The sequence below is a fragment of the Protopterus annectens genome, chromosome 11.part0, assembly GCF_019279795.1.
Source record: "Protopterus annectens isolate FY-2018-M chromosome 11.part0, PAN1.0, whole genome shotgun sequence".
NCBI classification, from domain to species: Eukaryota; Metazoa; Chordata; order Ceratodontiformes; family Protopteridae; genus Protopterus; species Protopterus annectens.
This window is the reverse complement of record NC_056745.1, coordinates 1,051,151,380-1,051,179,174: the sequence shown is the minus strand read 5'-3', so window position 1 is coordinate 1,051,179,174 and position 27,795 is coordinate 1,051,151,380. Positions and strand designations below refer to the sequence as shown.

The following is a 27,795-nucleotide window of genomic DNA, read 5'->3' as shown; positions in this document are numbered from 1 at the left end:
CAGCATTTGTTAGCTTGAGGCTATTTTAAACAAGGGTGACAGTAAACAGTCATAATGGAATGTTAGAATGCTAAAATTGAGTAGAGTAGTAACTAAAGTCTATATTATAAAATATTGTAATAAATGTATTTAAAAATCAAAAACCATTTCAAATTAAGAATTGTATAAAGTATAAATGCATACAGCATACGTTTAAGTATAAGAAATAAAATAATGTCCTCACCTTCTGGTTTTTCTGGAAGACCAAAAATTCTAATGTTATTTCTCCTTTCTCTGTTCTCTAAATCATCTATTTTACTGATTAGCCAGGTATTCTGCTGTAAAAGAGATTCACAGTGAGTTTCATCTTTCTTATGTCTCTCATCTATGTCACTTAGAGAAGTTTCCATATCCAATATTTTTGATTGTTGCTGCTACAAGATTTCATTAAGGACATCAGTCTGTTTCTGACAGTTGACTTTTAGATTTTTAAGGGTTGTCTGTAAATCTGTCCATTTTGACAGATAGTTCAAGTAGTGTGGCTGACATCAGTTGAATTTCCTTTTTCAGTGAAGCTTCAAAATTTGAAGACTTAGAATTGCTCATTTCTGTATTGAAGAAGTTATCTCCAGTTTATTTGACAGGAAAATTTCGAACAAAATGCGTAAACTTTGGTATTCTTATAGAATTGGGGTTCCTTAATAAGAATTTACTACTTTTGAAAAATAAAAATTATTCTTTTCCTGAATTCTGGTACTAGATTGTGGAGCTCATAAAAGTTGCTGTTACCAGTTAGCCATCTAGGCTCTGCCCCCAAAGTGCACATTTCCTATTAGCTCACTACACACTTGCTCATTGTCATGGGCTCAAACAGGCAAATGCTCTAACTCCTGCTAGTTCAATGTTACTTAACTATGAGAGTCCTAACTCTGACCTAAAATACCCACCCAGTTCCTAGCCTAGCTCCGTATTCACTAATCCTAAAACTCCATCCACTCTCCTCCCTAATCCTACATTTCAGATCACTCCTTAAACTAAATTTCCTTCCCTACTTCCTAACCCTAAAACACCCTTACCAGCTCCCTAATCCTAAAACTGTCTTCTCATGTCATAATCCCTCCCTGTTCCTGACCCTAAAATCCTCCTCAGACTCCCATCCTATGGCTGCTGCATTCACCTCACACAAACTGAAGTAATGTGTTTAGGTAAGGTGTGGGAGCTGCCTGCTTGAACTCATATTTAGGTCTGAGTGTGAGTGACAGCCTTTGATAAACTACAATATACTTTAGTCCCCAGTTTGGAGACAGGGGTCTTCTAGTGTTTGGGACTTGGGTGCTTTTAGTAGAACCTAAAAAAATGAAGTCTGGTTCATGCAAGCAGTATTTTGCTTTCAATGTTGCAATGTGCCATGCTGGGAACCACCTCCAACAGCTTGTGAACAACTTGCACTCCACACACTCTTAACTTTATTCAAACTAGCACTGTTTAAACTTCAGTTTACAACATCTTTTCCAGATCCAATATGGGATCTTATGATAGTGTTAGGGGAAAATTAGTTCAAAACCATATATTTTAAATACAATCTGTGTCATGAGAATACCCATTTATGTTTTTCACCATATATTTCAATTTTATTTGTGAACATTTGACACAGTTCTCTAACTTTTATAGGTACCACTAACGAACAAGTCTTAACATTCTTACTATGCAGAGAAGCAATTTTATTTACTTAAAGAAACTTTCCTGCACAGCAATTACTTTACAGATGTACTGCATTCTTATACACCTTTATGGCAAATCATTAACAGCACTGAAATAATAGTTTTATTTCCTTCTACATATTGATTTATTTAGAGTTCTAGAAAATAGTTCAAAGTATAACACACCTTTAACATTAGTTAGTCTTATGTTTCCAGAAGACTGTGTCTACTTAGTTTCAGTTTCCTTTGCAATCTGCTTTCCACAGTCTTGCTTCTCACCCCTGAAGAATGTCTGCTCTGTTTTTTTTTTCTCTATGACACTTTGGCCTCTGAGACCCACTTTCTCTAATCTTTGCCCAAGTCCCTTCTAGGCTGGTCTGTCTGCCTGTTTGTCTCTTTCTTTGTCTCTTTCTGTCTGTCTCTTTTTATTTTTCTACCTCTGGTAATAAGTCTGTTTCTTTCAATTTGGAAGGGGCATAATATATGGAAACTACTCTCCTTCTCTACTCTGGACATCTCCTCTATCTCCAGTTTTGAACTATTCCATTGCACAAACCTTCTGGTTAAATCTTTTGCCTTCCTCATGATCCATTTTATCACATTAAGCAGAGCCTCTAAACTGCTGCGTATATCTATCTATATATATATATATATATATATATATATATATATATATATATATATATATATAAATAAATACACACACACACACACACACACACACACACACACACACACACACACACACACACACACACACACACACACACACACATACCTATATATAGATATATGTGTGTGCAGCCATTCCAGTGTCACATTACTTGGATGTCTCTCTCCAGATACCATAGTCACTGTTCAAACCAGTCAATGTGCATACTATTTTCCTTTTAACTTTTACTGAGTAGAGACTTAGAACAATTCTTAAAGACATACTAATAATTTTACAAACTTCTTTTGTAGGTCCATTGGGTTAAGGTTAGAGTCATACATGATGGCTAGACAGGTATAGATATGTATGTGTGTGTATGTATAATGTATAAAACCATATATAACTAATATAGTCATGTATGACTCTAACCATAACCCAATGGACCTACAAAACAAGTTTGTAAATGTATTAGTATGTCTTTAAGAATTGTGATTAGTATGTGAGAAATTGTAGTGATTTCATTGGATGAGCTGACGTATTTAAATGTGATTAGGACATTGTTTAATGGTTCTGATGAAGTCCATGATCAATGGATGAAAAGGCTCAATCTTGGAATAAATGCAGCTATTTTATGGAAGTATTGTGACGGGTCTTTATTGTCATTAGGGAAAATGTGTCATTTGTAGCATTCCCAGTAATTCTGTGTTGAAGTTAGCTTTACTTTTTTCTACAGTTGGCTCACTAATAAACACTATACCCTAAGTGTTGCCATGACTGCTCACCTGTTTGGTGTAAATCAGAAAATGACTAGTCTCTTTGTTTTAAAGTCTTGCATCCATGACAATAACTATATTTAACAAACTCATTAGTACAAATACCTGGGACATCACCTAGGTTCTTCTCTTTCTCTTAGGCAACATATTGGCATTATATGCTCTAACTTACCCAACAACATAACACGTTACTTCATTTTTAACCACTTTACTAGTACTGTTCAAGGTGCTATTGCAAATATTGTGCAGATATGTAGACTCGAATATGCCCTATCTCTGAACCCTCTCAAAGCCTTGTAAAATACTCAGTCTTTGTAAAACATAGTTTCTGCCACTTGCAGACTCATTCACCTTTCTCCTAAAAATGAACATCATAATACAAATCTAAAGAGGGCCACGGTGGTGCAGTGGTTAGTGTTATTGCTTCACAGCAAGAGGCTCTCCGGTTCGATTCTTGGCTGGAATGCCTTCAGTGCAGAGTCTGCATGTCCTCCCCGCAGTCGAGTGAATCTAAAAAACATGCAGGTAGGTGGAAGTGTGTGTGGGTGTGCCTTCCTTGAGGTTTGGGTGCCGGGCTGGCAACTCAACACTGTAAAAATTCACTGCCAATCATTAGCAGACTGGAGTTCCACTGTGGAAACCCCTAACCGAGAAAAGCCAAAAGACCGTTTATAATACAAATCTAAAGAAGGCAAATTAGCTAACAGTCATGACTTAGGCATCCTTCCTTTTCTTTTCACTAAGCTTCATATCACTTCATGACAGCTACTGTCATGCTCTCAAAGACAAGTTAATTACACATTTTTTTCAACTTATAAGGTATATAGAGAAAATGAAAGTTACGTAACCTTACACTGACCACAGTTCTATAAAACAATAGTTGAAACAAATTTTTCTAAAACTGTACCAGACAACTGGACTCATCTACATAAAAGTATCAGAAAGGAAATGCATGGCACTATTTTTGGAAAACAAAAATCGTGAACACTTTAATAACACATATTCTTGTTCCTGCTTTATTGACAGTGGTTGAAAAGTGTAATAAAGCCAAATAACTCTTCATTTCTCTAATTTGTTACCGACATTATTATTGTTCTCCTTAAATGCTTGCTAGATTTAAATTCATCCTTCCATCCCCAACTAAATATTTCTCCCAAATTATTTACTTGTAAGTATGCAGATCAACTAAATGCCTTGTGTCTATCATTTTGTCTCTGTACATGAACTCTGCTTTTAACTCTTTCTCTTACATTTTCCAGTGCTAGTTTTTAGGTCCATTAAAGATACATAGTTGAAACTTTGATTACACTTTCTAAAACTTTCCTGCTTCATCTATTGTACTTTCTACCTTGTTACATATACTGACAATATACACTGTTTTTCATTTCAGCTGTTTACTGATACATACATAGTGCTCTGATTCTGCTATTTCTTTCCTATTCACTACTTTCATTGAAGTGGCATCAATTCATAAAAACTTAGCCAATTAACTTTGCTCATTGTTGGCTGTAAGAAAAAGTAGTCTAACATAAGAAGATGCAGAAAAAAAACATTTACTGGAATCAGAGCCAGATCATGGTCAAATGGAGCCCTAGGTGGGGTAATGGAGCAACCCCATACCACCCCTGCAGCCATTCCAGTGTCACATTACTTGGATGTCTCTCTCCAGATACCATAGTCACTGTTCAAACCAGTCAGTGTGTATACTATTTTCCTTTTAACTTTTACTAATAGACTTTGAATTCAATTTATTTCAAATGGTATGACATAAACACTGATGGGCATTTGCTAAATGGCATAGTCTCACATTGAACATAGACTTGGTATAAGCAGTAGTAAACTTTTCTTCCTTTGAAACACACATTCTTTTAAAAAGCACTGAAACCCACATTCACTGAAAATACATCTGCCCAGTGGAGGATTAAGTGCACCTTGGACCCATGCACATTGGGCTGTTTTCAAACCAGAGGCCCGTCTACATTTTAGGACCATGCATTTGTTCTTTGATTCACCTAAAGCACTCTAATTTTACACACAAATACATATTGGTCCTACAAAAACAGACTAATGACTTTTTTAACTTTATCAATTCAGCAGTGTCAGTCATTGTTATCCACAGACATCACCCAAACTTACCATTTATTGCTGCATTGTTGACTGCATCCTTTTCAGTTGTCTGTGTCAAAAAATAACAATAATAATGACCAAATTCATATATTTCAAATGTATTTAAAAGAATAACCAAAGTATTCCAACTTAACACACACACACACACACACACACACACACACACACACACACACACACACACACACACACACACACATACACACACAGACACACAGTAGTCTTGCAAAGACAGATTAAAGACTGCTTAAAAATGACCCAATGACAATACCTTACTGTGCTTTCATTCAGGGAGAGGACCACACCAGAAGGCATGACCACTTTGTTGACTACATACACCCCTTATTGTTATGAAAAAATAAATTATATGTATTTTATTTGGATGAAGTTCATGAAATTGTGTAGTGATCACTAGAATTATACCATAAGATCCAACTATGCTTAGCACAATTTATATAAAAGAGCATTTATGAAAGCATATGAAACTTTAACCACATGATAACATATTTTATGTTTAGTTACAGCAGTATTTTTGGTGCTTGCGTATTCATTTTATGAATGCATTATATGGCTCTAGAGACAAGGTTTATGAAATGGCATTTTTATAGCTGTAGCCGATAAACAGAAAATCAGTGTCCATGCTGCCTAAGGGTGAAATGGCCAGTTTGTTGCCATTACATATTTCGCAAGTTACATAGCGAGATACTATAACTGTAAGCACATTGTAGTTCTCATATGCATTGTGTATTTCTACTAGCATTTCACTTGAAGCTGATCACTTTTGCTATCCTAATTTTGCCTCTCCTGTTAATTTTTCCCTTCTATTTTTTAAAATTCCCTCCTACCCTTCAACTATTGTTATTTTTTCCATGCTATACTCTTAACCTTGCTAACCCCCTCCCCATGGTTATATTTTTCCTACCTGAAATTATTTTGTGTTTTCTTACTGTATCTAGCTAGTGTTACATCCACAATATTTGTTATTAATTTATTCCCATTTCTCTCCCCATCTCTTTTCTTTTACTCACAGCACCCCATCTGACCATCTGCTGCTTTCTCGGCTTCCTCCAGAAGTGGAAGCTGAATACAGTCCCAAAGCCAATGGCCTCAAAAATATAGAACTCCCAAATACACCATCAAAACTATGTATGTTTTATTCGTGAAGTTTATATTTTTTAGAACCAAACAGACATTTGTATGAGTCTCAGTAGCGTTAAGTAGTCTCAGTGGCACGCACACCAAACTGGCTCATTGGCAGTGAGTTTTTCTCTATCCCCCAAAAATGCTACCACTGTGTACCCGACTGTTTCTATTCTCCCTCACTTGTTAAATCCTATAGCTAGATCTTTTGCCATTTCACCTACAATACTGTCTCCCCTATTTTTTCCCAACACTAAAATGACTATACTACATGTAAAACTCTTTCTTTTTGTCTCCTATTGTACATCACTATATTAGTTTAGTCAGGAATTTATTGACAAATCCCGACTCCCACTGTAGGGACTACTCCACCCCCCTAAAGCTAGCCCCTCTCCTTTTTCCTTGCTGTAGACATTTAGATACTTTAAATTTGCCCATCAAACCTAGTAAACTTATTTTCCTCATATCTACAACAGTGGTTATCTGTGCTGACAGCGGTAACTGATTGTTTTTTTCCTTGCCGCCCTTTCGACCAGTGGGGTTCCAAGTACCCACTCTGTTCACCCTTGCTATGCTCAGGCTCACTCCGCTACCCTACCCTACCCCCACTCCCACCCACCCCCACTTTCCTTAGATTTATACTCTCATAGCCACACCTTTTCCTGTTGAATCAACTTCCTTTCCCTTTTACAGACCAATCCCCAAACTCCCTATATATTTTCTTTTCTCCCACCTCCCTCCCTCTTCCTACATTACTAACTCCACCTCTTTCCTCAACCTACACTACTCCTTTCCGCAACCTACACTACTGACTCCACATCACTACCTATAGATTACTGGACCTTTATACCATCTCTCCACAACTTATTAGAATTTTATATATATCATCTCTCCCCAATATTCCCTGGTCAACTACACTCCCCCAACCTACTTCAATCATGCAACCCCATCTCTCAATGCCCTACATCATTATCCTAACATGCCTTCTTTACATGACATCTACTGGCTCTGATCCACACAACTATAAAATATATAACCAACATCCCCTCACAAACACACACTAATCACCAGCAACCATTTCTGCGCTATAGTGATATATTCCCACAACTCTTACACATGCCTAACTGCTTCCTATTTTCCCTCAAACACACACAGCTCTCACAACTTCATACTCCCAACCTCAGATTCCATCTAGCTATCTCCAAACTAAAAAACCTCCTACTTCATTACCTAACACATATAAAATTACTGGCAGGCATCCATCCCAACCCATGGCCTAATTATGTATTACCCACTACTCAACCACACAAATTACACTCTCTCAGATATTGTGTTCTTCCTCTCTACCTAACATTTCTGCTTCTGACCTACTAATAACTAACTTTAATCTAAGGAGCATTGTAAACAAAATCACCAAATTTCATGCTATCCTGGCCACCTACTCCCCAGACATAGCAGTAATTACTGAAACCTGGTTAAAAACCACACATCAAAGACTCAGAAATTGCATACAACAATTAAGACAAGATAGACTAATCAAAAGAGGTGGTGGTGTAGCAGTCATGTTTAATGACTCCCTAAAAGTAGAAAAACTAGGCTGTACAACAACAGATATGCCCAATGCTGAAATCCTCATCACCTGCCTGCATATAAATGCCCATAAATCACTTATTATTATCGCTGCCTATCTGCCCCCTGGAAACAATCTTCACAGCATAGAACTTCTCCTCTCCTGGTCAACATCCTTTTTCATCAGCCAAGAGACTATCATCTTAGGAGATTATAACTTTGACTGGCTCTCCTGCTCCTCTGATAGTCCTACAAACTTCATCAACCTGTTTAATTTCTCCCAAGTTATAGATTGTCTCACTCATGCTGATAAACACAATAAAAAACAATCTTTATTGGACTGAATATTAACAAATAAGCCAAACCCCAGTTATCAATCCGGCTATCTACCCATTAACCTTAGTGACCACACTCCCACATTTCTGCTAAGAAAAATACTTCAAATCAAAACCCACACTCCATTTAAATACATCCACAGCAAAAAACATTTCTCCCCTGACCTATTTATTCAACTACTTCAAAATTGCAACTGGTCACCATTAAAATACCTATGACTGGACCAGGCAGTAGAACTCTTTAACAACAAATTCCTTGAAATCCTAAATCGCCTTGCCCACACCAGAAAAATACACACCAAAGTAAAACAACTGCCATGGCTGTCTCCTGATACTAAACTACTTATTAAACAAAGAGACAAATCCAGAGCCCTATACCTATCATCTAAGGACAAAATTATGCTTACCTAATACCGGCAACTCAGAAACCAAACTAAGACAAAAATCAACCATCATAAACGATTTCTACTTCCAATCCTGCTAACAATAGCACATTCAGAACCTACAGAAATTCTGGCAATCGATCAACTACCTCCTCAACCCTGATATACCAACCACCCCTCTCCTACTACATCAAGTACCTTTGAACCCTTAGCCTCACAGTTTTACTCATACTTCATTAACTCTACATCCAACCTTCTACAATGCAATAAACTTCCTACAATGCAGTCAAAGCCACTACTCAAAATCCCCTCCCCAGTACCTGGTACAAGAGAAACCTTCTATATTAAACATGTTCAAACATCCTGCATAAAACAATCTTCTAAGCAAACTAAACCCCTGATGTCTTGCTGTCGACCAGCTACCAAAAGAGTTCCTAAAAATCGCAGCCCCATCAATTGCCTACATATCTCAATTCTAATCAATCATTCTATCTCTGAACAATATGTACTCCACCTCTGGAAGGAAAGTAGCTCACATCATTCCCCCTATAAGGGTGGCCCCTATAGAAAAGTTGCTAATTACTACCCCGTAGCAATCATCCCTTCCATAGCTAAGATTCTTGAGAAATGTATGCAGCAACAACACCTAAACCACCTTACATCAAATAACCTTCTAGCAGACACCCAGCATGGTTAACACCTCAAACATAGTACTAACACTGCCCTTATAGCTTTCACTGACACCATCCACCAACTTATGAACAATGGTCAGCTAGTCTCCACTATTTTCCTGGACATGTCAAAGGCTTTTGGCACCATTCCACCAACTCCTTCTTAACAAACTTGCCACTTACAACCTCAGTCAAACCACCCTAACATGGTATCACAGTTATCTATCAAACAGCTACAACCCACTAGATGGGACCAAAATTTATCCTCTCTACTGACTGAAAATATGGGCGTACCCCAAGGGTCAATATTGGGCCCCCTTCTCTTCATCATCTTTACAAACAACCTTATGTCTACTACCCAACTAGCCTCAATCATACAGTATGCCGATGACACAAGTCTTATTGTATCAGCACCCTCCCCCCTAGAACTCCAACACAAAATGCAAAAAGCATTTCAGGAAAATGAATCATTCCTTACTAACCACCAACTCATTCTTAACCCAAAAAATACTAAATTAATTATATTCACAAATAGAACAAACAAAAACAACTCTCCTCCCCTCTCTATCTTATCTACAAATGGCACTAAAATTGAGTCAACAAACCAAGCCAAACTCCTAGGTATTACTATAGATGACCAACTGAAATTTGACACCCATATATCCCAAACAATCAAAAAAGTCCATGTCAAACTCGGTGCACTCTATAGGGCAAAACCCTATCTAACGCCATAAGCCAGACTTGCCACTGCCAGATCTCAGCTTCTATCTACTCTATTATATTGCTCATAAAATTTCACCAACTTATGCAAAATCCAGAACCTTGAGTTGTGCTACAAAAAATAATTATGTTTGCCGCAAATCTCCCTCATAAAGCTCATCACTGTACTGATCTTAAACAACTAAACTGGCTCGAACTCCCAAACCTCTTAACACTAAACCAACTTACCCTCACCCACAAAATTATTCAAAACCCAAATGACTACCCTGCAATTTCTACCCTGGTCCTACTACATTGTCAGCAACAGACCCCTCAGATCTACCAGCAGACTGCTGCTCAAAATTATACAGTCTCATAACAACTGCAGAGACTGCCTCTACTCAAACAAAAGTACTAGAACTCCCTTCCACTAAAAATTCAAAACACTCTCTCCTATCTTGCTTTTAAATCAATACTAAAAGAACACCTTAAAAATAACTGTATTTGCCACTGTTACTCTCCTGGTTAAATAATGTTTTCTGTACCACCTTGCTCTTTCCCATACATACAGACCATAGCTCTTTTTTCTCTCTTCATGCATCTGTGTCAGTCTACTCCTGCTTAAAATTCTTTCTTTTACTTTTGTAATTCTTCTTTGTCCTGCCCTTTTCTACTCACTAAAATATTTTCTCACAATTCTATCTAATAAACAGCTATCTGTCTTCTCTCACTTCTTATTCAATCTATATTCTTTGATAAGTCTCTGAGTTCCACATGTAAATTATTAACTAGCTCAAATACTGAAAATGCTGTTCTGTACTGTTGAATCTATTTAATATTACATTTTTTTCATGTTTTTTCCAGTCCTCTCTCTATTTTGTACTGTATGTGTTGGAGCTTTTCTCTCCGGGTCACCGCTGAATACAGGCTCCCAGCTCAGTCGAACACTACTCGGTAAATAAATGTAAAATAAAATAAAAATAAATAAAATATGCTAAGACAATATGCACAGTCTCTGCAGAAGATAACGTCATCTGAATGATTCCACATTAAAGAGAACTGCTACTAATGCAGAGGTTACAGATGGCAAACAACTTTGCATTTAATTGCTTTATCTATAAATGCAGTGCCTACCAGCCTTGAATAATAAATTGTTTATGTTACATTAAAAATGGTGTATTAAAGATATTACCATAACATTTTCTGAACTTGATTAGCTATGTAATAAGGAATGGCTATCGAAAAACAGCTGGTTCATAAATACTAGTCATTCAGTCCTGAAGACCATTAAGGATCCTGGCCTAAATTCCCAACTGCTCTAGAGCACTGTCTGATTAATTCACTTGCTCACTTTCACATAGTAGCTAAAAGTAAAAAGATTCAAACCCAGCACCCTTGCCAAGGGAAGCAGCTCATTAACAGGTTGGAGCATTAGTCCTCTGCTCTAGCTGCCAGAGTAACAGTTTTTAACTAAATCCTTTGCAATCCGATCTTGTAGATTAGACTGTATCAAAATAATATGCGATAATGGCTACACAATGGATGCCAAAGATCAGACAGTTCTGATCATTACCCCAAATAATGCAGACAATATTATCTGACAAAAGTCCACCTCTTCATAGTACCTGGAGGCTGTCAAGAAGGTACCACAAAATATATTACAAAAAAGCAACATGTTTGCACTACTACAGTGCAACATGTTTAGACTTCTACAATCCAGGCCTATTAATGATTTAGTTCCATTCTTTAGTGCAATGAATAAATCAAAATATTTAAATGCTATATAAATGCTGTAGCAACTTTTGTTCAGCTACCTACATGTCATACAAAACTCAGAAGCATTAATGCATACAATATCCTGTTTTTTGAGGGCTGGGGGCTTACATGCTTGCAGTACACCTACATCTCATCTTTGACCTCCCTATGTCTTCTATGTCATGAAGAATAATTATTCCCTCTGACTTCACTCAGTACAGGTCTGACCTATTAGAATGGCTAAATATGCTCTACTATTGCAGCATAAATGTTTAGGATGAACAGATCTTGAACCAAACCCTCACTAGCCATACCAACATTCCATTACTTGACTGTCCCCCTCCAATTACCACAAACACTGTTCAAACCTGTTAGTACACATACTATTTTCTTCTTTACTTTTACAGTTATCACAGAGATGTGAATTTCATTTAAAATTTATTTCAAATTTTACAGAAAAAACAGCACATTTCTAAACAAAACCCTTCCCTTGAAGCTCACTAAGTGGAAATGCATCTGAGAACTGAATAAGCTACAAGATACATGCCGGGAATCTTACTCAGATAGTATGTAGTTTATGTGAAGGGTGCAAGAATTCAAGACAACTGTATAATGTTTTTGCTAACAGCCTGGGTCAGCCCATTCAAAAACACAAGTCTCCCTTTTCGAGAGAAGCCCATAAGTACTGTCTAGTAAAGCAACTTGTCACATAGAAGACAAATAATGACTGAGGAAATCAAAGCATCTAGTACAGGAAGCAGCTCTTTAACAGCTCATAGCCTTACTCATGTGTACTAGGTGTTAAATAAACTACTTCAGCCCAAACTCAGTGTATTTCACATTTGTGTGACTGCAGAACATAAGTAAAATTACAAATGTATTCATAGTTAAAATATTAACTCTGACTTCATGGTGTCATCTGCATTCACAGACAAATAATAAACATACAGCCATCATTCCACAAAAGAAGGAAAGCAATGGTCACATTCAAAAAACATAGCTCATATGATGATGTTCCTGTTTACTACAATCTGTTTCCTTCCTTTACACCATAACTGCTTTGGTTCATAGGTAGCTAGTAGGCTTGCAGTATGGGAGATCATTGAGAAACCTATTCCAAATCTGCAGGCTCCCAAAAGCTGTCTAAGTTACTTGCTTAAGGATAGAGCATAAATATCAGGCAAAATCAGAGATGTCCTGCAAAACAGGAGACAGATAAGAGCAGTCTACACTAATTCTCTTGAAAAGTTAACAGAACAACACATTTTGCATCAACATATATATTTTTTACCATTAAAACTGTGATACTCTAATGACTTAACAATGACTGACTATATTCCCTAGAGATTCACCAAAAAATAAGTCAATCAATGTCTGGTAGCTGCTGCAGTGGATTAAGGCTCTTATGTGCTATAGCTAGAGTACAGTACTGCCCTCTCCATCTAAGGCATTACACACACACACACACACACACACACACACACACACACACACACACACACACACACACACACACACACACACACAGAGACACTCCTTAAAAACACCTGCAAGTAAATAAACCAGAACTCTCTGGTGTGTCTGTGTCAGTAAATTGATCTTTACAAACTGCCTGCTCAGAAACCTGCAAAAGGTAAATCCATCGCTTCCCTGTGAAAATTATATTTTGTGCCAAATAATAATAATTGCCAAACAGTACTCTGAGTAAAGCTGAAAACTTTATTTTTTCTTAAAACAGTAATATGCAGGAAAACATTTTTGTTAATTAATCTGTTGTGACCAAACCCCCAAGCCAGCAAAAGGCACTAGGCAACTGCCTAGTTTGCCTAGTGCTGGATCCTGTCCTGACTGGAATATGTTAGGGGTCTGGTTTGTACGATGTTTGAAATATTTTGTACTGTAGGATTAGGGAAGTTAATTTAAGATTTGTGGCTTCAAAACCAATGACAAAATACATCTCATAAATATAGAGTTCAAGATATTTCATATACCTCACGTATTAGTCACTATTCCCCTGTTTGTATACATATTTCATTAGACAGTTTTATGGGTGTATTTTCTATATGTAGGTATGTATGTATTTTTGATTTTTGTGAGTCTTCAACAAACACACACAAACTCTGCTGACCTTTGGTTTAGTGTAGTGTAACTGAAGAAACTCCCTTCTTGGTCATATGCCATCCAGAGTTGTGATTACACATCATGTTGTTATGTCCATCATTCTAGAGTAAAATGGTATGTCAGTAGGTCAGAGTATTTGTAAGAAATAAATGACATATGGAAGGGTATAAGGGTAGCTTGAGAGGAATGAAGGCTCAATATCAGAAAAATCAAAAATGGCTATGTCTAAAACAATGTTACTCACACTACTTCAGGTGTATTCACATTTCAAAAATATAAACCTCTACAATACAGGAGGATTTGCCACCTATATCCTTAAGATCACCAAGATGAGGGTGATGGTAAAACCTGACTGTAGTATATTTTGATAAATAGTAGTAAATTTCTAGCTGTTGAGATCCTGACCTTCAAAACATTGTCTAGATACCAAGACAGAATGCATGTTATTCCATAGATACTTGATGCATTAACTGTAGAGCTGATTGCTTTTGTGTTGTTTCTAATGAATAAATAAAAAAAAAAAAAAACAGGGCAGCTGTAACCAATCAATTTTCATAGGTTTTCATATTTTTTTCTGATATTATACAGGAGGAATAAATTAAGTAGAATGTGCCTAAAGTCAATATCAGTTTTCTTGACATTATCTGGTTAAAAAAACAAATGATCAATAGTAAGGCAGGATTGCCACAATAATGGGGTTCAGATATATGCCCTTTCCCTAATACCATGCAGTCTTGGAGTTGGGATACATAAGCAGCAGTTATAAGGGGTGCAGAGGGGCTTCCATCCTGAAAAAAAACCCATTGTTTTTAACTTGCATGCTCTGAGGTTATCTCTTAGGAAATGCATGTTGATATGGCAACATTTTTATTTTACCTTTTTGTCAACATGAAGCCGCGGTGGTGCAGCAGTAGCATTGTCGCCTCACAGCAAGAGGTTCTCTCATTCGATTCTCGGCTGGAGCGCCTTCTGTGTGGAGTCTGCATGTCCTCCCCGCGGTCAAGTGGCATTTGAAAGACATGCGTAAATGGGTGTGCCTTCGTTGAAGGTTGGGCATTGAGCTAGCACCTCGGCACCGTAAAAATCTACTGTCAATCATTATCGGACCGGAGTTCTGCTGTGGCGACCCCTAACTGGGAAAAGCCGAAAAGAAGAAGAAGAAGTTATCAGCATTTGGGTGTTGCGATTATTTTTGGTACACCCATAGAAAGAAAGATAATCAGACAGACAGACAGATGTATAGATAAACAGACAGATAGCCATAAAGCCCTTCATCCCTGGAGGCAATTCCTGCAAGCATATTTGAAAAACTTTATGAGAATCATGTGTGAATGAATAATTCATTACCATTTTAGCTATAAATCTTTTAACAAATAACATAGATACATTTCAACCCTGTAATCTGACAATTTCAGACATATCCATTCGTACTTGCATGCATACCTCTCAATGACCCAAAATTTTACACAATGTCCAAATTTTTACTTCATATTTCCCCCCTCTGACCCATAAGATGTATGTTTTTCTGGAAAATCATTAAGGATTTAAGGCAATAAGTAATGACAGACATTTGAGGCTCATTAAGAGTTAATTTCCTTCCGAAAACACATGTTAATGCAAACTCAGTTATTCTAGCAATTTTCTAAGTTTATAAGAGTGATATTTAAAACCTGCCCCTAGTTTCATGCCTTTATTTTCCATTATTTTTGGCTATGACTATAATTCTTGTGCTAGGAGTCAGGTAAGTAAGCTGTCATGCTTATTCTTATAAACCATGATTTTAAACTAAATGACTATATCATTTCCCGCTTTTATAATACATTTTGCAAAATACAGTATTAATGCAAAATGCAGGCTGAATCATGTGAAGTTAATCATTCATTCACTTGTTTTAGGCAATACAAAATGTTATCCTGCTCCATACACAATCACACTACAGAAGAACAACTGTTCAGCTGTTATTTCACTTACAAAGTGTGATGGTAACTGCAATGACATCTGGTATGTATTAACCCATTTATCTATATTTTAAATGCAGCACTTTTATCTTGTATTAGAAAGCTTATTCTGCTTGAAGTATAAACAAAGACAGTTGCAGAGAAATGTCTTTTTTCTTGCAAACTTCAGTACTTTTAGGGGATCTGAGATGTGTTATACATTTAAGAAGAATGTAATTTTGGGTTCCTCTAGGTACACAATCTGTAACTGGCAGACCCCACCCCAAGCACACATAGAATACAGTTTGTTGCTGTGTGTAACTGAGGTTATGAGATGCATGTTTTGTTTTAAAAACTGGCAAAAAGTATCATAGGAGATACATATGAAGATGACAAAGATATAAACCAGGTATCCAGTTTAAGCGCCAACATATTATGTAATGCTTCAAATAGCACCTGCACTGTTTCTGAAATTGCTGCATTTCAATGTTTTGAACCACTGTCTCATCATAATTCATGGGGAAAAATGTGAAAATGACGTGTGACAGGTAATGAATTTGACCTAACACTTACAAAAGTTACAGCCCAAAGAAAAGTGATATCTGCCCTTTTGTATACCCATTTGTGAGGAAAGTATCTCCCTGTATGAACATGACACTGCATGCTCTGCTATCCCAAGACATGAGAGACCTTAGTCTAAAATATTACTTGCTTCTAAAATTTTATCCTGACAGCATCAAAATTTGGACAGCCTGTGGCACTGTGAATACTCATTCATCCAGCCAAATGATTCTAATATTGGAGTGTAATGGAACTTAGAACAGTAGCAATAACTAAGGCAATTGTTTGTCAGTCAGCTATTGTTTGTGCTGTGGCATCATTCTCCATGAGGGAAGGATGCTGCTAGTTTCATACCAGCCTCAGTCACGTATCTGAGAGCTTCATCATGCCTTTCTTCCTATGATCCATGGAAATGAGTCTCAAGTCATTCACTTCCACATGCACAATGACCATGTGATATGCCTACCAAGGCTGAAGAGAGAAGAAGGCTTTTCACATGGTGAATCCTGGATAGCTTACTATCATCTTTTCCTTGCTCAACCTGGTGAATGGTGCATTTCTGTGCCTAACTATGGAGTCACCTATGACTAATAGACTATAAGATGCATTGGTCTGGTCGTATGTCCGTAAGGATACTGGCTTGCCAGATGGGTGACCCCATTTCTCTCTCTTGCTTGTTGTTGCTGTAGCCGTTTGCTTGTAAGCATAGTGCTGAGTAGCCTGTTGGCCCAATCTACATCTTAGAGGCCTTTGAGGTTAGGGTAGTGATTTCCTGAATAGCTTATTTAGTGATTTTTAGGACATGTTGAGCATGGTTGTATGAGATGATTGTTATTACTGACAATCTAGTGGAAACTGCCAATATGACTGGATGAGAGGCTAGTCTCCTAAGTTAGCAAGTGCTTATGCTTCTCACATACCAATTCAGCTTGTGGTAGAAGCAAATGGCTGTCAGTAAGCATGAAGCAGTTGTTACACTCCCTCAGGGTGCCTACTGCTAGATGTCTGGCTTCAGATGAGAATTGAAACTGATTTTGTGCTGAGAGTTATGTAACTTAATGATGCACATAGTTTATTTTGGCTTAGTGTATTGTACGTTCAAGCTAATAGGCTTTGTGCCAATTAAGAATGTAGTAGTTTTTAAAAGAGGACAGCAAAACTTCACCTTAACAATCTAGAAGGAAGTCAGAAGTTTAAATAATGCCACCAAACCATATGGAGTAACATTTTGTTTGTTTGTTTTTCTTCTTTCTTTCCTGGGGGCCATTTTGCTGTTAGAGTACAAAGCACATTGGTTTAAGCGGTGTAGGTGGAGAGAGAGAGAGAGAGACATTAAATACAGGGAGCTTGTGCTCCCTCTCTACAATTAGTTACAATGAACATTAGATTGTATACCCTAGGCCTCACATAGAGGCTGGAGTGAGTGGAGATGTAAACGATAAAGACAGTGAAAGCTAAGAATAATTCTGGATGAAGCTGGATGAAGTCACAAAGGGAAGTTTTATAGTGGGGCTATGTTAGGGCTGATATGTAGGGGAGTGCGGTAAGTGTAGGGGATGTGGTGTCTGGACAGCATGGTTAGGATTACCTTTGCTATGTGAATGACACAAGGCAGCTTAGAACTCTTGGTGTCTGAGCTGGCAGCAAAGGTAGACAAACTGATATTGCCTAAAAGGCCTCTGTTGCCTAGCTGTATAGGAGGGAGTTTTATGGCTGAGCAAGATAGGAAAGAAAGTTAGGGAGACTTGAAATGAAAGTTACTATTCTGAACATGAGAGAGATTAACAACCCAATCAAAAAAGTAACATTGCTTGTTCAGCTAGTTAAGGAAAAGTAAGATGTGGCAAGATGTCAGAATTTAAGATGCAGGCTAGGAAGGAGGGGAAAATACATGGAGAAAGTTGGAATGGGAATGTAAAGGATATGAGATAGGCTGAGAGGGAAGACAGGGTGTGAGAAAGTGTACTTGGATGGGGCAGGAAGTTATTTTGCCACTGTACTATGGATCAAATGAGTATCAGAGGATGTTATGAAAGGATGGTTACATGTAAATAAAAAAAGCTAATTAAGGCAGGATATAAAGTGATGGTAAGATTTCACTTTAATATTGGATTGGATTTGGAGAAAGAGAGACTATTTGGTGTGGTAGAATTCCATTGTGAGTCAAAATTATTAAGGAATGCTATTGATGAATTTGGATTGATGAAAAAAATGTAGGGAAATGAAATGATAAGGGAATATACTTCTTTAGGATGCAAACAGAAGTAGAAAATCAGCTGGAGAGATTGTTTGTAGATGAGGACATTGTGAGGATAGTAGACAGAATAGACATGTTAGAATAGTGTTTATAAGATCATTTGTTAATTATAATAATCTGGTACTGTAAAGAGATGTGAAGTGAATGGTGGAGACAGAAGCCTTGAAAATTAAAGAGTCGAGGAGATTGTGTGGCTAAACGAAAAGATCGAATAAATTATCAGAGTAAACTGAAACAGTGGGATAAGGTGGCGAGTGCTGAATGACTGGGAATTAAGTCAGAATTTAGGGGAAGGAGTATGTCATTTTTTAGAAAACAGTAACAGAGAAAAAGACATAGGATCAGAGTTAGGAAGAGGGAGCTGCAGAAGTTACAGCATGGCATGGAAACACAGACTGAGGCCAAAGTATCTCTTGGGGGGGGGGGGTAAAATGTCCTACAACTGATAAAGGGGAAGACACTGCATTTTTAATGTGAAGGACTGAGGAGCTGAGGAAACATGGTTGGGCAAGGAAGATTAAAAGATGTGGATGGGCAGAGAGTGGTGCTAAGAGGGAATTGTATTGTGCTTTGCCTAAATAGGTGAAGGAGGAAGAGGAGATTGCTTTGCAGAATGAAAGGAACAAGTACTATATGAGGAGAATAGGGCTGAGATGAACAAGAGAGTGTGTCTGGATGAAGGAATTGCTGCAATTTTATTACATAAAGGGAGGAAGTAGGGAGACAGATGGTTTTCTGATCAACTGTTATAAGCAAACATGATTTGGTACTGGATGTGCATTAGTGAGGTTTTCAGTGATATTCTAGAAAACAGTGAAGTAGCAGCATCCATTAAAAAAGCTACTAAAGTTACATTGCTGAAGAAGAAAGGTGACCCACACAAAACAGTTGTTTGTAGACTTCTTCTTTATGCAATGCAGATATCCAAATATTTGCAAGATTATTGACATCTAGACTGGAAAAAAGGTTGTTTAGGCTTATAACAGAAGCCCAAGCAAATTTTATGAAGGGGGAAACTCCACAAATCACCGGAGGCTGTTTATTAGTTTTGTTGTATAGGCCAAAAAGTAGGGCAGAGAAAAGTTATTGTCATAATAGATGTACAAAAAACTTTTCATATTTCCTGAGCATTTTACTCTGATCATTACTGTATGTGGTCATGGAAGAGCATTTTTGCCTGGAGGGTGTTAGCCTTTAGGAGGTTTGGAATGTAATAACGAGTGGGATGGAGTATAAGGCAGAATGTGAATTACCATGTTTGTATGGAGACGAGAAATACCTAGGGGTCAAAGTTTACACCAACATAAAAGCTAGTCTGAATTAAATGAGAACATGGCCACCATTATGGATAAATGGTTGTAGAAATGTGACAACATTAATGGGAAAGATAGAGGAATTGAGGCATTTTATTTACTGAGCAATCAAGAAATGCAAACAATTTGCAACAGATTTACTTAGAAAGAAAAATCTGCTTGGATCAGTAAGGGCTGGATGCACAGAAGGATGATGTGGCCAAAATGGCAGAAGTTTCATGGGATGGGGATGGTGATTACGATGGACAATATGGGGGTGAAAAAGAAGAAATGGGATTTTATGGTTAATAGAAAAGTGGAGTCAAGCATGACTAGAGGGTAACAAAAGATTAACTGGAAGGCAAGAGTTGGGGCACTCCCAAGAATATAGCATAAGAAGTATTTTGCAATGAAACACATTAAAGGCCTTTGCTAAACCTCATTTACATTAATTGATTAATTACAAATGATTAAATACTTAAAGTGCAGAGAACCTCTTATACAGTATTTGTTTTTCTGTATGCCAATAAAACCAAATTGTAAACACATATACTTTATATATAAACTTAGAATTTGTATATGTATTATAACTGATAGAATATACTTTATAAATTCTCCTTTTTCTAATACCATGAGAAAATTAATTTTGCAACTTTGGCACATAGTATGCCTGGATGAAATAGTGGGCGACATTTCCTGGGATGGTTACATTTTCTTATGGGAGATATTTAAATTTTAAAGAACTTTTGAATATACCTATTTTTAGTGTAGATAAGGGGATGGTAGGGTCTTATACTTGTGGTAATTGCAAAGTTTGTAGAAAAAAATGAAATATTTCTGAAATTAATGGACGTAAATTTGTTTGTAAAGAAAGGTTCACGTGAAAGTCTTGTGGGGTGGTGTGTACAGTGTTGTGTGGTTGCAATCCTACTAAATGGTATATAGGACAAACTAAAAGGGCAGTTAAAGTGAGAATTTTGGAGTATTTAGGAGACATTCGTGACAAGAATCTTAGGAGCCCAGTTGGGGAATATTTTTATAACACACACGGTGGGGTAGTAGTTCATTCTTTTTTAGTATTTTGGCCAGTCCTAGTACTTCAAGGGGAGATGATATAAATCAAAACTTAAATACTTTGGAAAGCAAAATGATTCTGAACTTTGGCACCCTATTCCCTAGGGGACTCAGTTTAGAAGTAAATTTGGTGTAACATAGAAGAGAATTAAATATAGGGCACTTGTGATTATAATATGTGTTTATAATATGTGTTTACAATTTGTGTTTATTGGCATAGAGAAAAGCAAATATTGTATAAGAGGTTCTGTGCACTTTAAGGATTTAATAATTTGCAATTAATCAATTAATGTAAATGGGGTTCATGCAGATGGGAACTGAAACTGCTGAATCCTACACTAAGGCACTGTACGAGCACATCCACTCATGCATGAATTGTGCCATCCCAAATAGAACCAAGATGCTCTCATCCAAAAAAGGAAGCCAATCTGGTGGTCCACTGCCATAAACAAACTTTACAACAAAAGGAAGAAACTGTTGCAGAAAAGAGGAAAATCCCAGGATGCAAGAAACTCCCTTACCAGCCTCAGTAAGAAACTGAAATCCCTCATAAAATCCTCCAAAGCTAGTTACGAAAATAAAATTGCCAAAGATTCCAAAGACAACCACAAGGCATTCTATAACTATGTCAAGAATCTAAATGGCAATGCTCAGATATGCTTTGAGCTAAAACAGAATGGCATTAAATATACTGATTCCAAGGATATTGCCAATATCCTGGCAGATCGATTCAGTGACAACTTCACCCCCTGCCCCCTCTCACCCCCTAAATGGCCCATCTCAATACCGGAAGATTTCCAAATTCCAGTAATAACGGCCACATAGATAAAAAATGCACTCTCCAAAGCTAAGAATACAGCATCCATGGGACCAGATGATATCCCAGGCTGTGTACTACATGAACTACAATATGAATTAGCACCTCACCTAAGTGTCATGTTTAATCATAGCCTCACCTCAGGTTTCATGCCCACTGAGTGGTGCAGAGCTACAGTTATCCCACTCCACAAGGGAGGATCCACTTTGGATCCCGGAAACTACCGTCCCATCAGTCTGACAAGCCTTATCTGCAAGGCCATGGAGTGTATTATCATGGAACTTATAAACAAAGACATTGGCAACCTTCAAACACTAGACCCTACCCAGTTTGGGTTCCTGAAGGGCCGATCTTGTCTCCTGAACCTGATTGACTTCTTCGAATCAGTCTCCAGAGCCATGGACAAGGGTAAGGTGGTCCACACAGCCTATCTAAATCTTGCCAAGGCTTTTGACACCATCTCCCACTCTGGAATCATAGATAAACTTACTAAGCTGGGCATTAATCCCTACGTCACCCAATGGGTTGCTAACTGGCTTACTGATAGAACCCACACTGTAAAAGTGGCCGACTCCAAATCCAGCTCCAGACAAGTGACAAGTGGAGTACCTCAGGGTTCAGTCCTGGGACCGCTCTTGTTTGGCATCTACTTCTCTGAAGTACAGGCCAACACTAAGTGACTCTGGCTAACAAAGTTCGCAGATGAATGCAAACTGGGAGCCATTATTGAATCCCCAAATGATGTGGATACTCTACAAAAGGGCCTTACAGAAACAGATGCTTGGTGCCATAGCCATGGGCTCAAGCTCAATGCCAAGAAATGTATAGTTATCCCCATTGAGAAAAACATGTATCTGTGAAATACCATATAGGTGGCAGTACACTAAACACTGAAAGTGTGATAAGAGACTTAGGGACACAGGTGGACAGTGGTCTCACCTTTGATAACCACATCGCCGCAACAGCCAGGAAATCCTTCTATGTGGCACACCTCATCACTAAGGGCTTTTCATCCAGAAAAAAGGAGGTTATTGCCCCACTGTACTCATCCCTCATTAGACCCATTATAGAATACAACGTCCTGTTTGGTATGTACCTCTCAAGACATCTGCAACAACTGGAAAGGCCGCAGAAATACCTCACTAAAAGAATCACAGGCCTAAAGCAGATGCCCTACGCTGACCGCCTTAAAAAACTCCAGCTATACTCTGTCGCATATCGTCTACTCAAAGGCGATCTCTGCTTAACATACACGGCCATGTCAAACCCAGAGCTGTTGGACATGCTACACTTAAAAAAACCCAATCCCTCAGAGCCACATGCTCCAGGGATCCAAACCTTGTCATCAAAATAAACAAAACATGCTGGAGAGATTGGTTCCTGACCCAGAGACTCCTCAGACTCTGGAATAGATTGTCCATACATGTCAAGCAGAGTGCATCTTTGACCCTCTTCAAAAGGAACTTTGACAATTGGATGGGAGAACGGAAATTTACCCCAGGGATCACGTTAGTTGCCCTGCTTGACAGGGGTCCAGGGAAGTAAATAGTGTGGGAAGAAATAGCCAGGGAATTGTTATGGCTAGGCTTGTATAGGCCCTAGGGCTGATAGCCTAGTACCAACCTATGAACCTATTTATTATGTTGGTTGACTTTTAAATTTATCCTTGAAGGTGAAAGGCCGAGGTACCAGATGGTGTTTTGGTGCTGCTAAAATCCACTTCACAAACAACTGTTCTTGTTCGTGTTGTTTTTCTTTAGTTATTTCAGCTTTGGCTGTTGTGTTTTTACATTCTCAATAAATTCATGCTAACAAAAGCCAGGAGTGAATTTTTTATGTAGTTTACATCTTACTATGTTTGCTTGTACAGTATGGGCTGTGCTTGGGTCTGTTCTAAAGAAATTACTGTAGCATACATGTCTGGTGTTTGTATATATGCACTGATATTTCTCATTTTAAAACATAAACCTTAATAAATGTTATTCTGGAATTCTAATAACATTTACATTTGGTACCCTGGAAAGGGCCATCCTTAGGTGAATGTTTGCCCTAGTAGGTGGTGCTATTCTCTCAGATTTTGTTTTTTTCACTCTAGCACATATCAACTGCTGTCTCAATCTTCTGGGTATCTGAACAGACTTCTGTCTTTCAAGTATTTCACTTAATACTAAAACCCTGTAAATGTCCTACAGGTTTTACACTCTTGTCCGCCTTGGTTACCAAGCCTTGTACCATCTAAATAAGATATTATTGCATGGAGAGGGCATCTATTCCATAGATGGGGAGTCTCTGGGGCACAAATTTGTCCCACCAACAAGTCCTGTTAATGTCACAGGCCAGGTTAAGGCTGCACATGCGAGTTACTTGAGTGGAGCTTGACTTGCGGATATGCAGCAGTCCCATCAAGGTGGGGTCCATTATCACCTTGTATGCCAGGCAGAGGTCACCTCTGAGGAGTCTGTATGAAACTGAGTAGAGGGATAGGGCTTTTAGCCCATCTGTGTATGGTAGATGTTTGAGACCCTGGATTCTGCTGGTGAGGAACCTCTGTGGTCTTTCCAGCTGCTGCATGTGCTTTGTGAGGTACATGCCAAAAGGGGAGTTGTACTCAATAATGGGCCTTATTAGGGAAGAATACAGGGATCACAATCACCACGAACCTCTACACACCTTCTGAAACGTAAAAAACACAGTCCACTGGTTGGCACAATAAAGGTATATCCTCCACAAACCACGCTTCGACGGTATGTTAAAACTGAATGTTAGTTTTAATAGTGCTGGATAAAAAATATATATAAATATATTTATATATATATATTTTTTATCCAGCACTATTACATTGCAATGGTGACAATACCTATTTTTATTGAATATCAGTTGGCTATGAATGAATTATATGTATGTACTTCTAAAACAGCTTTGAAATGGTTAAAGGAGGCACCCAAGTGCAATTTCAGTCAGTTTGATTGAAACATTAATTGTTTTCAATTTGTTGCTAAGGATTTAGTACCCAACAAAAAGTATATAAATGCATCAATTAACATTTTACATTGATTCTGATGAAGTCTCTTATGTAGAGACGAAAGCGCGCTCAATCTATGTTTGCTGTACTGTTTGCTGTTGGTGTTCATCTACATTAAAACTAACATTCAGTTTTAACATACTGTCGAAGCGTGGTTTGTGGAGGATATACCTTTATTGTGCCGACCAGTGGACTGTGTTTTTTACATTTCAGAAGAATACAGGGATGTTATGACCTCCTTGTCCCTGAATGAGATACCCTTACTTATGAGGTGGGCCATGTAGAAGACTTTCTATACAACAGAAGCAACATGGTGGTCAAAAGTCAGGTTGCTATCGACCTGGGTGCCCAAATCCCTCACAAATTATTGTGTGCTTCGGACATTGTTATTAATGTAATAATTTGTGGGGACATCACTTTCCACAAAGGGGATGATGATGCATTTTTTGTATACATATATATATATATATATATATATATACATATATGATATAACATTCCCTTTGTTTTCTATGAAACACCACATCCTTTCACCTTCTACATGTCTCACTCATTCAAAATAATACAGACAAATGAAATTTTTCAAACATCTTAGAAAAATAGCTATCCAAGATGTCTAAGTTGACCAGAGATGCTCCAGAGTTTTAGATTATTTTTGGTTCCAAAGGAGCCAAAGGACCTGATGCTTATACTAGATCTATTTGGTGGCCTAAATCATTACATAAGCAGAATTCTGGATGGTCACAGGGGAGTTGATCCTCCCATGTTTGCAGGTGGGAGACTGAATCTGCTTTCTAGATCTTCAGCGCAATGCCTGTATTTCATTCAAAGGGATGGCCAGTCATTACCAGTTTCAAGTCTTTCCCTTTGGTCTCACCACAGCTACCCATCTGTTTACCAAATGCATAGAGGTCACTGTGTCTTATCTCAAGTAAATGGTATTGAGTGTTATCTTTTCTATACTGTTCAAGTCCATCAACATCTTCAGTTACCGCATTTCCCAAACAGACTTTCATGGAGCTTCTGCTTTTCTCAACCAGTGTTACTGCCCTCCCACAAATGCATCTGCCCGCAGTGTGAGTATGTGTGGGGGGCATTATTTAGGATAGATGGTTGAAGAAACAATAGTCACAACAGGAGTGTTGCTATCCCATCTGGACTGTATGAAAGCTGCAGAGATCCAGAATTGTAACTAAAAAAAGATTGTTAGCTGATGCTTGGTTATGAAGGGTGCTTGTTTTATAATTTTCTATTTAAATATAAGAGAAGACTGCTTTAGCCTTTGGAACTGTGTTTCATATTTGGCACTACACTGCCATTTATGTGGTTTTGCTGAAGGGTTAATTCTGATCTGTTTTACCTGACTTTACTGTAGTGGTCATTGCTGTACCTGGTATTCAGGGGCCTTGGTGCTAGGCATTTTTATACTCACTGTGCACATAAAGAAATCATTTAATTTTGTAATAACTTCTGTTATTCTTTTCTTATGTATTATTGCCTTATTTCACTGCTGACTGTTTTGTACTGCACTAAAGTAGAATTTAAAGAGTATTCATAGCGTATTTAATTGTTAGGCTCTGTAGTCAGCTGAAAAGATACCATCTGGAGTACTGTGTGTAGCTTTGGTAAATTATTTCCCCTAAGATGTAGGATAGAAGGAGGCAGCTCAGAGGATAGAAAAAATGACACATCATCTTCACCAGTCTTTAAGAAAGGAGGTACAGAAATAATATGACAGAAGTAAAGATGGGAGTGACCCATGTATTCACCAAATATGAGTTTCTACAGAATAAATTAGAAAGAACGTTTCATTTAATAACTGAAGTACAACGGGCAAGTCATCAGGAGTAAATTTTAGAACTATGTCAATACATTCATTATGTAAGCTGGTAAGAGATAACAAGCATGTTTGAAAGAGTCTTATTGTTCTAGTGTTCCTCAAAGTCAATCCATAATACTGCTTCAGAAAACATTAAATACAGCTCAGTGGCACAGTTATATGATGCTATTAATTATTTTATTTCCATTTTTTAGGTATGATGCAAACACTGAGAGTGTTATATCAGTCTGTAAGTGCTGTGAACCAAAAACTTCAGAGAAAAGGAATGCTAACTTAATATGCAGAGATGGAACAAAGCTAAAAGTTGGTTATGATTATGTGACATCCTGTAACTGCAATAGTTGTTCGTCACACTCATAGTTTTGCTTAATACAGAATTAAAACAATGCTACATTGAAGAGATGTTTTGGAAACAAATAACATTCCTGAAGATTGCCTGCAACCACTGTTTTTTTTTCTGATTGATTCATGGAATGCTTTTCAGTGCTATCTTTGATTAACCATATGCGCTTCATATATAACTACTTCAGAGTAATGAATATGCATATCTTGTAAGCAAACTGTATGTTTTTTCATATTACATATTCATTATGTTTAATAAACTGATGGTTTCCCTAAACTGTATACAAAGTGATGTTGTTTGTACTTGTTTTTGTAGAAAATCAGCCTTTGCTTATGTCTTATCCTGAATGTATTCACTGGGCTGCATATACTATGTATTCTAAATGATTCCACGTCTTATAATCAAAGTTGCCACAATGCCTTTTTCTTATTTTTCTGGTATGTTCCAGTGTGAAATCAGTAGCCTACTGTAGTTTGGATGAAATGCTAAACCAAGGCCCGATCTGCCTTAGCTGGTGGTAGCTCAGGTCTGTGATGTGAGCTGTATTTGAGCTAATCAACTTTCAGAATTATGTGATTAGATATCAGTAATGTAAACAGTTACAAGGGACATCAGGCAGTGACTTCATTATGACACTACAAAAGTCTCTTTATACTCAGAATTAATCAGTCATTAATTTACTTTAAAAATAATCTTAAGTGCACAAGATCACAACACCCAGGCCCACCTAGATCAAACCCCACATACA

General features: G+C 37.7%; 1 protein-coding gene across 1 annotated transcript in view; it reads left to right on the top strand.

Moving 5' to 3' along the window:
* LOC122815019 (mucin-2-like) overlaps positions 1–27,328 on the top strand; it is a 197,210-nt gene extending 169,882 nt beyond the window's left edge. The window contains exons 18-19 of the mRNA XM_044087271.1: positions 15,800–15,905; positions 26,899–27,328. Of these exons, the coding sequence (XP_043943206.1) occupies positions 15,800–15,905; positions 26,899–27,064 (272 nt within the window). The 3' untranslated portion in view covers positions 27,065–27,328. The remainder of the gene's footprint in view (positions 1–15,799; positions 15,906–26,898) is intronic.
* The last annotated feature ends 467 nt before the right edge of the window (positions 27,329–27,795 follow it).